We start from the raw sequence: 11,441 nt of genomic DNA, 5'->3' as shown, positions 1-11,441 counted from the left end.
TAGAGAGTAATCGTCACTGATATCCCCTAGAGATATCCCTGAACAGGCAAAAGCAACTTACATTGCAACTATTGCCACGTGGGCTTTAGATGTCTTCGCGTCACGGTACTCAACAGCCAGCCAATCAATCATCCATGCGTTCCTTAGTACACTGTATGTTGTGAAATGTTTTAAAATAATGTAGCGTTCTCCGCTAAGGCAATCGACACACGCGCTTTTTTGTTATCATATATCGCGTATAACAGAGACATCACCAATTATGAGTATTGGGCTGGTATGATTTATTTATTTATTTATTGATTAGTCTCAAAACAAATTTCCCATGGATAGCTGTCTAAGTCGGGTTGTTTATTGGTGAAATTATTTAGTGTCATTGGAAGTGTAGTGAAAATATATAATAATATTATCCCAACAATGGTCAAATATAAATACAGTATAATATGCATTCATTGGACGGAGTATTGAATAATTTTCTTTATATTACTTCTTCCTTGGCGAATATGGCCAGTATGGACCAGTTGTCTCAAACTTTCTGTAACTGTTTTCGATCTTGAATGATTCGCTCTTACCATCGCACGTTGTTTGAATTTCAAGCAGCTGTGATTTGAAGGGATTAAACAGGTAAAGAACCTGATCCTTGCAGGTATTGGCAGCCAGAGCGCAGACAGCTAGTTTACCTTCGATGAATTCGTGTGTCATCTCTATAGCAACGGGAGAACGTTCTTTGACGTGAGACACTTGGAGAATCATTTTGTCACGTGACAAGGGTTGAACGTCGGCAAAATCTGTAGATGAAACAACACAGTTGTATATCAATGATACAGTGAATGACATAACGCTGGGGGTCATCATAAATATTTCACAAACAGACATTTTCTATAACTCAAAATTGATTTTAAAATTCACATTGACCAATCCGATAATGGTCTGTGACGTCATCATTAGTTCTAATTAAACATTATCCAATCAGAAAGCGTCTCATTCTGAATAAGTGAACTTTTGCAGTGAAATGAAGGCATTATGGTCATAGACGATGTTTAGCTCTTGAGCCAATCACTGTTAAGTATTTGAATTTGAATGAGAGCTTATGATCGGTATTAATTTTCTTCAGTACGTTTATAACTTAGCTAAGGTACAGCTATATGCAGTTCATCATGATTGTAATAGGAAGAAATAGATTCATAACATTATTAAATACAATTACTATTTACAGTGTTCAGAATGCCATACTAGGCTCATAAAATTATACATCTTGTTATATTACAGGTACAATTGTAAAGCTACACGAGTTACCAAAACGCTGTTCTTATACGTCGCGCCCTCTAACGAAGAATCATTTGTATGACGTCAGTTGACTGTGTGCCAGTGTAGTCGTTCGTCGAAAAGTCAAAACATTATTTTCATTTCATTAACTAAAAAAATATTGATAAATATTGTGATGTGTTGCCATGGATATTTACCGTTTCCCTCGTTTTTCATCCAGGTTCCATCAGTTACATTAACGCACTGATAAATTTGCCGAAACTCATCTTGCTGCCCTTTGATGATGTTTTTCGCCGTTTCCAGCTCAGCTCTAAGTTTGGTGCACAGGGATAGTGATGCCTTTGTGATATAAGACAGCGGTACAAGTTCTGTCTCGTATGCTCTACGCAATGTATCTTCACTAAGTCGACGGAAATCCACAAGTTCTAGAATTGCCTTTCTCCCATCCACGGGTATTTCGGTTCCTATGGAAACAAAGATAATTGTCATTCCATTATAACGAAGAGTCGCATAATAAAACAGGTCGTCATATATTTGATATATATGACAACCACAATGAACCACGGGTCGTGCCAATGATTCACATTCAGCTTCGATTATTATTATGAACTATTTGAATTCTACTCTTGGTCTATACAATCAGTTCTGATGTCAATGTGTAGTGCGCTAAAGTATGATATATGGTTGTTGTCTAGAGTGTTATTAACGGTTTTTATAGAAGTTATTTTTCTGCCGTTTCTTATTCTTAACACTTTTCTGTTGGTTCTTTTTTTAGCTTCGTTTGTATCTGTGTATTAGTGATATACTAAGAATATTACCTATGTACACATTGCGAGACAGAAGGCGGTGCATACATCTCACACTGCCTTCACGGTTCAAGACATTAACAACAAGAATATGATTTTTGTCGATCATGATGATTTATCTCTACCGTGTGCTGTTCACGATTGGGGTCTACTTCTAAACATGAAAAACCGTGATATTAATTGGATTTTACAACGGCTTGTATAATTAAAAATACAGGCAATTGAAATGCTGATATTATATAATGTATTTAGCTTTAAAATGGATATTTGTAACTGCAACGAAAACATCAGTAATTCGCGGGTGATTTTTCCTTTTTTTGTCCGGAATTGGTAATATTTTCAAATTCACCACGGATTCAGAATAGATAATCTATTTTACACCAAATATTATCGGAGATAGTGAAAGATAGTCGCCCTTACCTGATTTGAATAATAATTCGACAACTTGAAATATTAAATCATGACTTGTTCGGAAATCCACTGGTAGACAAGTTGCAAGTTTCATGAACACCTCCGTGGAAAGTGATTGGTCTAGAGCAAGGGAGTGCAAGTAGCGGTCGATGACGTCACATGAAATATCGGGAATACATTTCTCGCTGTTGCTTGCATATTGTACCAATTCACGCAGCAAGTTCGGCGGAAACTGCATCAGGTCTCTCACTGTGAATTTTCGCAGCATATTACTGGCCAGTTCAAGAATAATTGATTGGCTTTTACATTTTTGTGTAGCCGTTTTAAGCACAGTTATTACCCATTCTGTATTAACAACAGCTTGCAGCGCTTCGGCGGCAGCGGGTAGCTCTAACAAAATACCATCTATTGTGTCATACATGTCCAGTTGGTTTTCTTTAAGAACGCTCCAGACATATTTTCTAGCCAGCAACGCTAATATTGTGCTGGAAACACCTCGGTCACGTGACATAATTAATAACTGTAGAAACCAACAGAGGGGGATATCAGTGAGTTTATCGAGTACACTGTCAGAAATTGCATCTTTGGCTTTTTTACATCCGTCCTCCATTTTCCAGACTTCTACCAGAGCGTCTATGCACTTGCCGGTAATGTTGGCTTGTTCAGCAACGGGTCCTACCGAGCAACAACCTCGTAATATCTGCACTACGGATTCCATTGACGTCATCTTGGCCGTGTACATGACGTCATGCAAATATTCATCAGTCTGGTCGGACAGGTTGCCAGGTGACGTCATCTGTAGGTACTCCGCCGCGCATCGTAACTGAGCAACATTTTTCGGCGAGACCTGTATATCTAAGTTGTAGCAGAAGTCAGCAACCGACGAGAAAGTGGCGGCTCCACCTGGAAAATCGTTGAGCTCGACATGATTTGAGTCGTTCATAGAACTCCGCGCTAAAGCTTTAAAGAAATCGGATTTCGTATACAGAGGGAATTTGTGCAGCATGAATGTTTGTTTGTTCACGATCACTGTGATGTCGGACAGTTCTCCGGTCACGCGATACTTTTTAAATTCCATGATTCCAAGCCCCGGTAAAGGTGTACGTAATGTTTACCGTTTTCTAACTCGCCAACTTCGATTGAATACATACTTAAAACAAGTCTATCCTCGTTTTGATGTCTTGAAGCTTATTGAAAAGCTCCAATCATTCACTAATCCAATAAAAGACCTTTGTATGGGTTTCCAGGGACCGTCAAAGAGACAATACAAGCGGTGTCAGGTTGGACAATAGAGACAAACAATAAAATGCTCGTATTTTACCTCAATGACCGTAGCTAACAGTAACTACTAGTCAATTGAACTGAACCAATATGTGTAAGCTACTCAAAGAATGATTCCTCGAAGGTGTTCGAAATATACAGCGAGAACCCCTTCATAATACACTTTATCTCATAAATTGCGCCCTCTAGCGACAAAGCGCTTCAGCTTTATCGTATGATATATGGTCGTCCGTGCTATGTGTTTTTTTTCCACACTGCAGAACAAAAGTAAACAGGGTGACATGAAGTCTGTATGATTAACTGTAGACATTTATTCCTTTTTAACATTCTGCAGACGCGCAATTTGTTTTTATGGTTAACTCATTTACAGTCTGTTCATTTGTTTATTGTTATTTATTGTTCACGACTATTTTTTGGTTTTCATTATTAAGTATTTTATATATCTTATCTCAGTAGTTATACGTCATGAATAAACAAAAATAACAATGAAAACATATAAAGATTAAAAAAAATTGAGCCAATACCTGCATCGAATTTTAATCACGCTGACCACTTTATTATCATCATCGTAGATTTTTAGTTTACATTATAAGTTTTTAGTTTGCATTTTTAGTTGTTTACATTTTTAGTTTTTAGTTTACATTTTTAGTTTACATTTTTAGTTTACATTTTTAGTTTTTAGTTTGCATTTTTAGTTTGCATTTTTAGTTTACATTTTTAGTTTTTAGTTTGCATTTTTAGTTTACATTTTTAGTTTTTAGTTTACATTTTTAGTTTACATTTTTAGTTTACATTTTTAGTTTTTAGTTTACATTTTTAGTTTGCATTTTTAGTTTACATTTTTAGTTTTTAGTTTGCATTTTTAGTCTAAATTTTTAGTTGTTTACATTTTTAGTTTTTAGTTTACATTTTTAGTTTTTAGTTTGCATTTTTAGTTTACATTTTTAGTTTACATTTTTAGTTGTTTACATTTTTAGTTTACATTTTTAGTTGTTTACATTTTAGTATTTGTTTGAGCTCTGTAACCAAATTTAAGACCCATTAGTTGGATACTACAAGCTAATGATTTTTCTTTGTCATATAAGCTTCTCCATTGTGAGTGTGGTTGTAAAGATATCTCTTGATTGTGGAAAACAATCATCAGTTCAACCCCTAACAAATCATTTTAGATGGGGTTTAATTGGGATATTAATTTCCGAGAAAAAATTATTGATTAATTTTAAAGTATGCTTTCACAATTCCGTGAAAAGGATCCTTCTTAGATCTACTTCATTTACTAGTTTTTATTTTTAAACTTAAATGAGTATAAAATTTTATGTTTTCTAATTCTTGGTCGTTTATTTCAAGTTAAAACATAACTTTTGATTTTTTAATCTTTATACGTAGCTTCCAGTGTGGAATGATTGACATTGAATTGTGAATGCACATGTGCAAAAATTTCAGTATTTTTACGAGATTAACTCTCTCTATTTCCGATATTAGATTTACGTTCATATACTCACCACAGTAGGGGCTGCATTAAACATACTATGATAGTTATATATATTCATGGATATTTGATATGTAAATTTGTCAGCAATATGCCTGTGTTATTATATTTAGGATAAATTATTTAATTTAGAGAAAGAAAGTAAGCAATCCCCATTGCTTGAGTTTTGAGGGCTAAAGCCATACATACACAAAATTATAGTGAAAACATAACGAATTTCGAGTTCAGTCTTATTGCAGTTACACGGGTTACACAAATTGATTGCCTCTCTTGATGCCATTATACCTGCCCTTTTTAATTTGAAGCTTTTGATAGGCAGAAACTCTAAAAATGCTGACAATGGAATTTTTCTTTGAATACCTTATAAATACTCATTCCAATTTACAAAAAAAGAAAAAAAAAGTCAGACCCGAACAATTACAGAGACCGCCTCAGCAAATTGTTTGCCGAAATTGTAAAACATCGATCAACTATATATTTGCAGTCACAAAATCATTATAAAACAACAAACAGGCTTCATGCCTAAATTTGGCCCAAGAGATCACATTTTTGTTTTAAAGCGGTTACTTTCGAAATACGGCAAATACATTTTTAGCTGCTTTATTGATTTTCAAAAAGCATTTGATCCACTCTGGCACCAAAGCCTCCTATACAAACTAACAAAAATGTTGGTTTTATGAAATAGATGAATCTACCGGGGAATATACACTGGCGGATCCAGAAATTCGGTAAGGGGCGCGCTCCTCCGGTGGGCTGGGTTTGTCATTTGATTTGTTATTTTTTTTTTTTGCGGGCTGAAGGGGGAGAGGCGCGCGCCTAGTGATTTAAGAGATATGGCTCTTGAAGCCCAATTATTAAAACAAAATGGCCGCCAGTCAGCCATTTTGAATCCAATCTAAAAAATAAAATGACGAGCAGCAGGATCCCGTAATGTCTAATGTATGTACCAAGTTTGAACGAAATCCACCCATAAATGGGGCTAATCTGCACTGGCTCGGAAGGTTGTAAATGATTAGCTAGTTTGAATTTCTAATTTGCATAACATTACTGAGAATGAACGTGCATTCAACGCCACAAGTTTTTTGTTTTTTTAGCCAATCAGAATTCATCTTCCGAGCCAGTGCAGATCAGCAGCATAAATGCTTGATATTTTATGATTTTTAGCACAAAAATGACCACCATTTGGCCATTTTGAATAGGATAGTCAAACCAATATATCTGTTTATCTATGACATGATGTATAATGAATATTTAAAATTTGAAAATATTATCAGTCAAAACAAGTCGGAGATATGGGTCTAAAAGCCCATTCATTAAAACAAAATGGCCGCTAGACAGCCATTTTGAATCTTATCTGAAAAACAAAATTATTTGCATCAAGGTCCCATAATGTCTAATGCATATACCAAGTTTGAACAAAATCCATCTGTAAACAGCCGAGAAATGCTTGATTTTGATGATTTTTAGCACAAAATGGCCGCCATTCGGCCATCTTGAATCAGATCGTAAAACAAAATGATGTGCATCAAGGTCCTATAATGTCTAATGTATATACCAAGTTTGAACAAAATCCATCTGTAAACAGCCGAGAAATGCTTGATTTTGATGATTTTTAGCACAAAAATGGCCGCTATTCGGCCATCTTGAATTAGATCATGAAACAAATTGACGTGCATATGTATAATATCATGTATGATGTATGCACAGGGAGCCCAGGAAATATAATCAACTGTAATACGTAGTCTTTATGAGCGGGGGGGGGGGTATCGGCTGGTATCTAGTGTAAGAAATAATAGACAAGGGATGAAGGCTCCAGCCAGCTCACATTTTTTAAACTCGAAAAAACAGACGAAAAAAATAAAAAATAAAATCGAAAAATAAATACCAGGTTGAAGAATATTAGTTGCTCCTTCGAATTTCGCCAAAGCCTTACTTATATTTTACCGATATCTGCAGAATAAATCAAGAAAACTACACAAATTGACTCCATTTTAGAATTCTTAACGGTTAGTCCGAACGCACGACACCGTTGGAGGCGTGGCCTGTTCAGCATTTGTCAATAACCAATCACAAGACTGGTTACGAACCAGTTGAGCAAGGCTAACCGAGTCGTGACCTCGATGTGGTTAGTACCTTCCATGCTGTGATGTATGTGTGAAGTTTGATTGTGATTGGTCCAGGCATTTCTAAGATACAGGTCCGGACGGACGCACGCACGCACACACGCACGGACACACGGAGGTCAAAACATAAGTCCCCGTTTTCGGACTGCGTCCGAACGGGGACTAATAATGTTCATGCTTGGAAATAAGGACAAGAAAATTGTTGTATACAAGATAAGATAATTTATTGACATTATTCTTTCTATAGAAGATGAACATAGTCAAGTGAAATAAAAAAAAAAAGTAAAAAGGATAATCAAAAAATTAAAATAACAGATTAATTAAAAGGCAATTAAAAGGTAGTACAGAATCAGGTGTTTTATTAATACACACCTGTTTGCATTATAAACACACCAAGCTTAATGTGGCAGTTTGTCATAATGTAAATAAATTTATCGGGATGATCCATTGAAGTAAAATTAGGATTATCCTTATGTAAGTCTGTAAAAAGTATCTGCCTCATTTTATTGTGTTGTGGGCAGTCCATAATGTAATGGTACTCGTCCTGAACTGAGTTATTGTCACATCTTGTGCAGATTCTGTGTTCCAGTTTTGTTTTTGGTCTAGTATATCTCCCTTTCTCAATCATAAGCTGATGGTCACTAATTCTTAATTTACAAATATATTTTCTATATTTTGAATTATTCACATCCATCAAATACTTTTCCATTTTGAAGTTTGTTTTAAACTTCCTGTAGGTGCGAAGTTTGTAGAGCTCTCCTGAATCAGATTTTTCTAAATTAATGTCACTCTTCCACTTTTTTGAATAATCATCTTCTATTTTTTCTAAAACTCCCTTCACACTTTTACTATCCCCCTTCCAGTAATCATTAATATTATCAACACCAGTTATTTGACTGATTGTTGTTGCCCACTTTGTTTTGTTGTCGATATTGTAAGACATTGCCTCATGAATTAGAGTGTTTTCTTTCACAGTGCATGATCTATGCCAGTATTTTATCATCATTTTATTAATAAATACTGACAGTGGATGTCTACCCAGCTCTCCTCTTACAGCCAAATTTGTTGCAGACTGGTTAACTTGGAGGAGTAGTTTGCACAATTTTATGTTAATTTTATGTTAATCTATCCCCCAAATCTCACAGCCATATGTTAATATGATCAAAGACATTCAGCCAAGTACTACATGTACTACAACCCTCTGCACACTCGACCCTTGACCTAACTTAGTGGCGAAGTGTTTGTTCGGTAATACTTTACTCTAATCCACGTTCTTTATTTCCTGTTAATTCCAGCCATTTTCTGTGTAATATTTCAATATTTGTACTGTTACGTGATTAATGTGTGACTCGATATGGTGCGACGAGGTTGTAATTTGCATTAACAAGTGCGAAATGCGGAATTAGGTAAAAATTACTGTCGCTGCTAGAGGGCCCACTTCCTAAGAGTTCAGCATGGCGGTGTCAAGATTGGGAAGTGTTTTCGAAGTTGGTCGGAATATGCATCTGAGATTGTTGTTTTCATCTCGATTGACGTCACCTTTAATGCAAGAATCGCCATATAAAATAGTCACTAGAAGTATAAGCAAATCGCAGCGAGATAAAAACATACGGATATACTGGAAGACACTGGGTCAATTCGCTTTGGTTGGCTTTCTTGCTTACAATTTTGTGGGCCCGCTCCAAAGATGGTTTAAAATCGGCAATGTTTCACGCAGAGAGCGCAAAAGACTCGAAATCAGAGAGGCGAAAGAAAATGAGAAAAAAGAACAGCGCAGTGAAAACATCGAAACATTCACAGATAATGATGACGTAGTGAACAAAAGTCCAAGAACAAGTTTGTTGCCGACTGTCAATGCGGCAGAGATTTACGGAAATCCGGGTAAAGGATATATACCGCCAACAAAAAGATTCAATTTTATCGCAGATACAGTGGAGAAAGCTATGCCAGCTCTTGTCTATATTGAAATACACGACAGGTGAGTTAGCCATATCATAGACGTACTGGAGTGGGGATACATCTGTGAGACAGGTGAGTTAGGCATATCATAGACGTACTGGAGTGGGGATACATCTGTGAGACAGGTGAGTTAGGCATATCATAGACGTACTGGAGTGGGGATACATCTGTGAGACAGGTGAGTTAGGCATATCATAGACGTACTGGAGTGGGGATACATCTGTGAGACAGGTGAGTTAGGCATAATAATAAAGATAATTTATTGCATCCTTAGAAATACAGTGTTTCCATCAGTTTATAGCAACAAAAGTAAGATATTAAAAAACAAAATAACAAAATAACTATAGCAAATAATAAATGATAGATTTTAGTGTTTTTGTTAAGTATCTTTCTCGTTTCTCATTAAGAACGAGCTGTGTATAAATTCTCCAACAAGTTTGATTACATTTGTGTTAGAATTTTTCATTAAGTATGTAAATTTCTGTTGGTCAGTTTTTGTTTCATCAGGAAACTGTATATTTGAGAATATATCCATTCGCAGTGTGTGATATTTTGGGCATTTGATGAGGAGATGCATTTCATCTTCTATGTCTGCTAAAGTACATTGTTTACAAATCCTGTTTTCCAAAGAAATTTTAGGTTGGGTATGTCTACCCTTTTCTATTGCTAGGCTGTGATTACTTGTTCGGAATCTAGAGACAGAAATTCTATGTTTTAGATTCAGTATAATTAAGTAACTTTCAAAGTTGTAGTTTGTTTTGAATTGAGTATATGTTCTCAACTTAGGTTTATCCATAATTGTCTCCTTCCAGAATTCAATATATTTTTGTTTAATATTGTTTCCTATTCTCTTTATATTTTGTTTTGTTGCATTCAATTTGTCATTGATATTCTTTATATCTAATGTGTTATCTTCCTTATTTAACTCTTTGTAAATTGACATAATCCATGGGAGTTTGCAGTTTATCTGTTCATGGTATGCCTGTTTTGTTAAATTACATTCTGGAAGTTCTTTGATCCGTGCCAAATACTTTATAAGATTTATTTTGATGTCTACTAGTAATGGTAGTTCACCTATTTCTGCTCTACAAGCTAGATTTGATGAAAATTTATTCAATCCAAGCATTCTTTTACTAAATTTCAGATGGGTTTTCTCGATTGGTGTAATGTCCCATTTATTATTTTCTTGAATTTCGAAGCCCCATACATCTGATCCATATAATAGTATTGGTCTTATACATGTTTTGAATAGGTGTAACATTGTTTTGCAGTCAGTTTCTTTTGGCACAGAAGTCATCATTGCATATAAAGCTCTTGTGGCTTTGTCTGCCAAATTATTTCTTGTGTCGCTGAATTTACCATTCGACTGTAATGATACCCCAAGGTAGTTGTATGAAAATACACAACTAATATTTTGACCTTGATATGTAAATTTTTCAGTATTTCTCAAGTATCCTCTTTTAAATATTACAATTTTACTTTTTGACATATTCACTTGGAGTTTCCAATTTTGGCAATATTTCTCCAAATTATTGATTAATCTCTGTAGACCTTTATTTGTTTCTGATATTAAAACTAGATCATCTGCATAAAACAGTGAGCTAATTTTGATGTTATTAAGTTGAACTTGATCTTTGTCATTGTTTTGTATTGGACTATTTAAGTCATTGACGTATAGATTGAAAAGCATTGGACTCATAACACATCCCTGTCTTACACCTGTGATAGTTTCAAATATCGGAGATATCTTATCACCGAAACGAATGCATGCCTTTGTATTCTGGTACATATTTTGAATTAATTTGTAGATATTTCCAGTAATACCATTATTTAGCAGTTTATAGAATAATCCTTCTCTCCACACTTTGTCAAACGCTTTTTTAAAATCGATGAAGCAAGTATAAATTTTTTTGTTTTGTTTCAGATATTTATGAACTATTGTTTTTAAGACAAAAATGTGATCAGTTGTCCGGTACCCTTTTCTGAATCCTGCCTGATTGTTGTTTATGATATTCTTGCTTTCTATGAATTGGCATAGCCTAATATTTATTATTGTGCAAAATGTTTTGCCTATACAACTTGAAACTGCGACTCCCCTGTAATTATCTG

The 11,441-nt window shown here is 35.0% G+C and overlaps 2 protein-coding genes across 2 annotated transcripts in view; one reads left to right on the top strand and one right to left on the bottom strand.

Moving 5' to 3' along the window:
• Positions 1-264: 264 nt before the first annotated feature.
• On the bottom strand, positions 265-3,558 carry LOC100373104 (uncharacterized). Its single transcript, XM_002732176.3, has 3 exons — positions 2,490-3,558; positions 1,461-1,727; positions 265-785 (listed from the first exon to the last, which is right to left on the bottom strand). Exons 1-3 carry the CDS (start codon positions 3,556-3,558, stop codon positions 481-483), a joined length of 1,641 nt encoding a protein of 546 aa, XP_002732222.1. The 3' UTR covers positions 265-480.
• Positions 3,559-8,595: 5,037 nt separating this feature from the next.
• Positions 8,596-11,441, top strand: part of LOC102807217 (serine protease HTRA2, mitochondrial-like) — a 40,464-nt gene continuing 37,618 nt past the window's right edge. Inside the window, exon 1 of the mRNA XM_085504572.1 lies at positions 8,596-9,351. Coding sequence (XP_085360698.1) covers positions 8,828-9,351 — 524 coding nt within the window. The 5' untranslated portion in view covers positions 8,596-8,827. The remainder of the gene's footprint in view (positions 9,352-11,441) is intronic.

Source organism: Saccoglossus kowalevskii, chromosome 10 (genome assembly GCF_978046115.1).
Source record: "Saccoglossus kowalevskii chromosome 10, keSacKowa6.1, whole genome shotgun sequence".
Classification (NCBI taxonomy): Eukaryota; Metazoa; Hemichordata; class Enteropneusta; family Harrimaniidae; genus Saccoglossus; species Saccoglossus kowalevskii.
The sequence above is the reverse complement of the archived record's forward strand: the minus strand, read 5'-3'. Positions and strand labels throughout refer to the sequence as shown.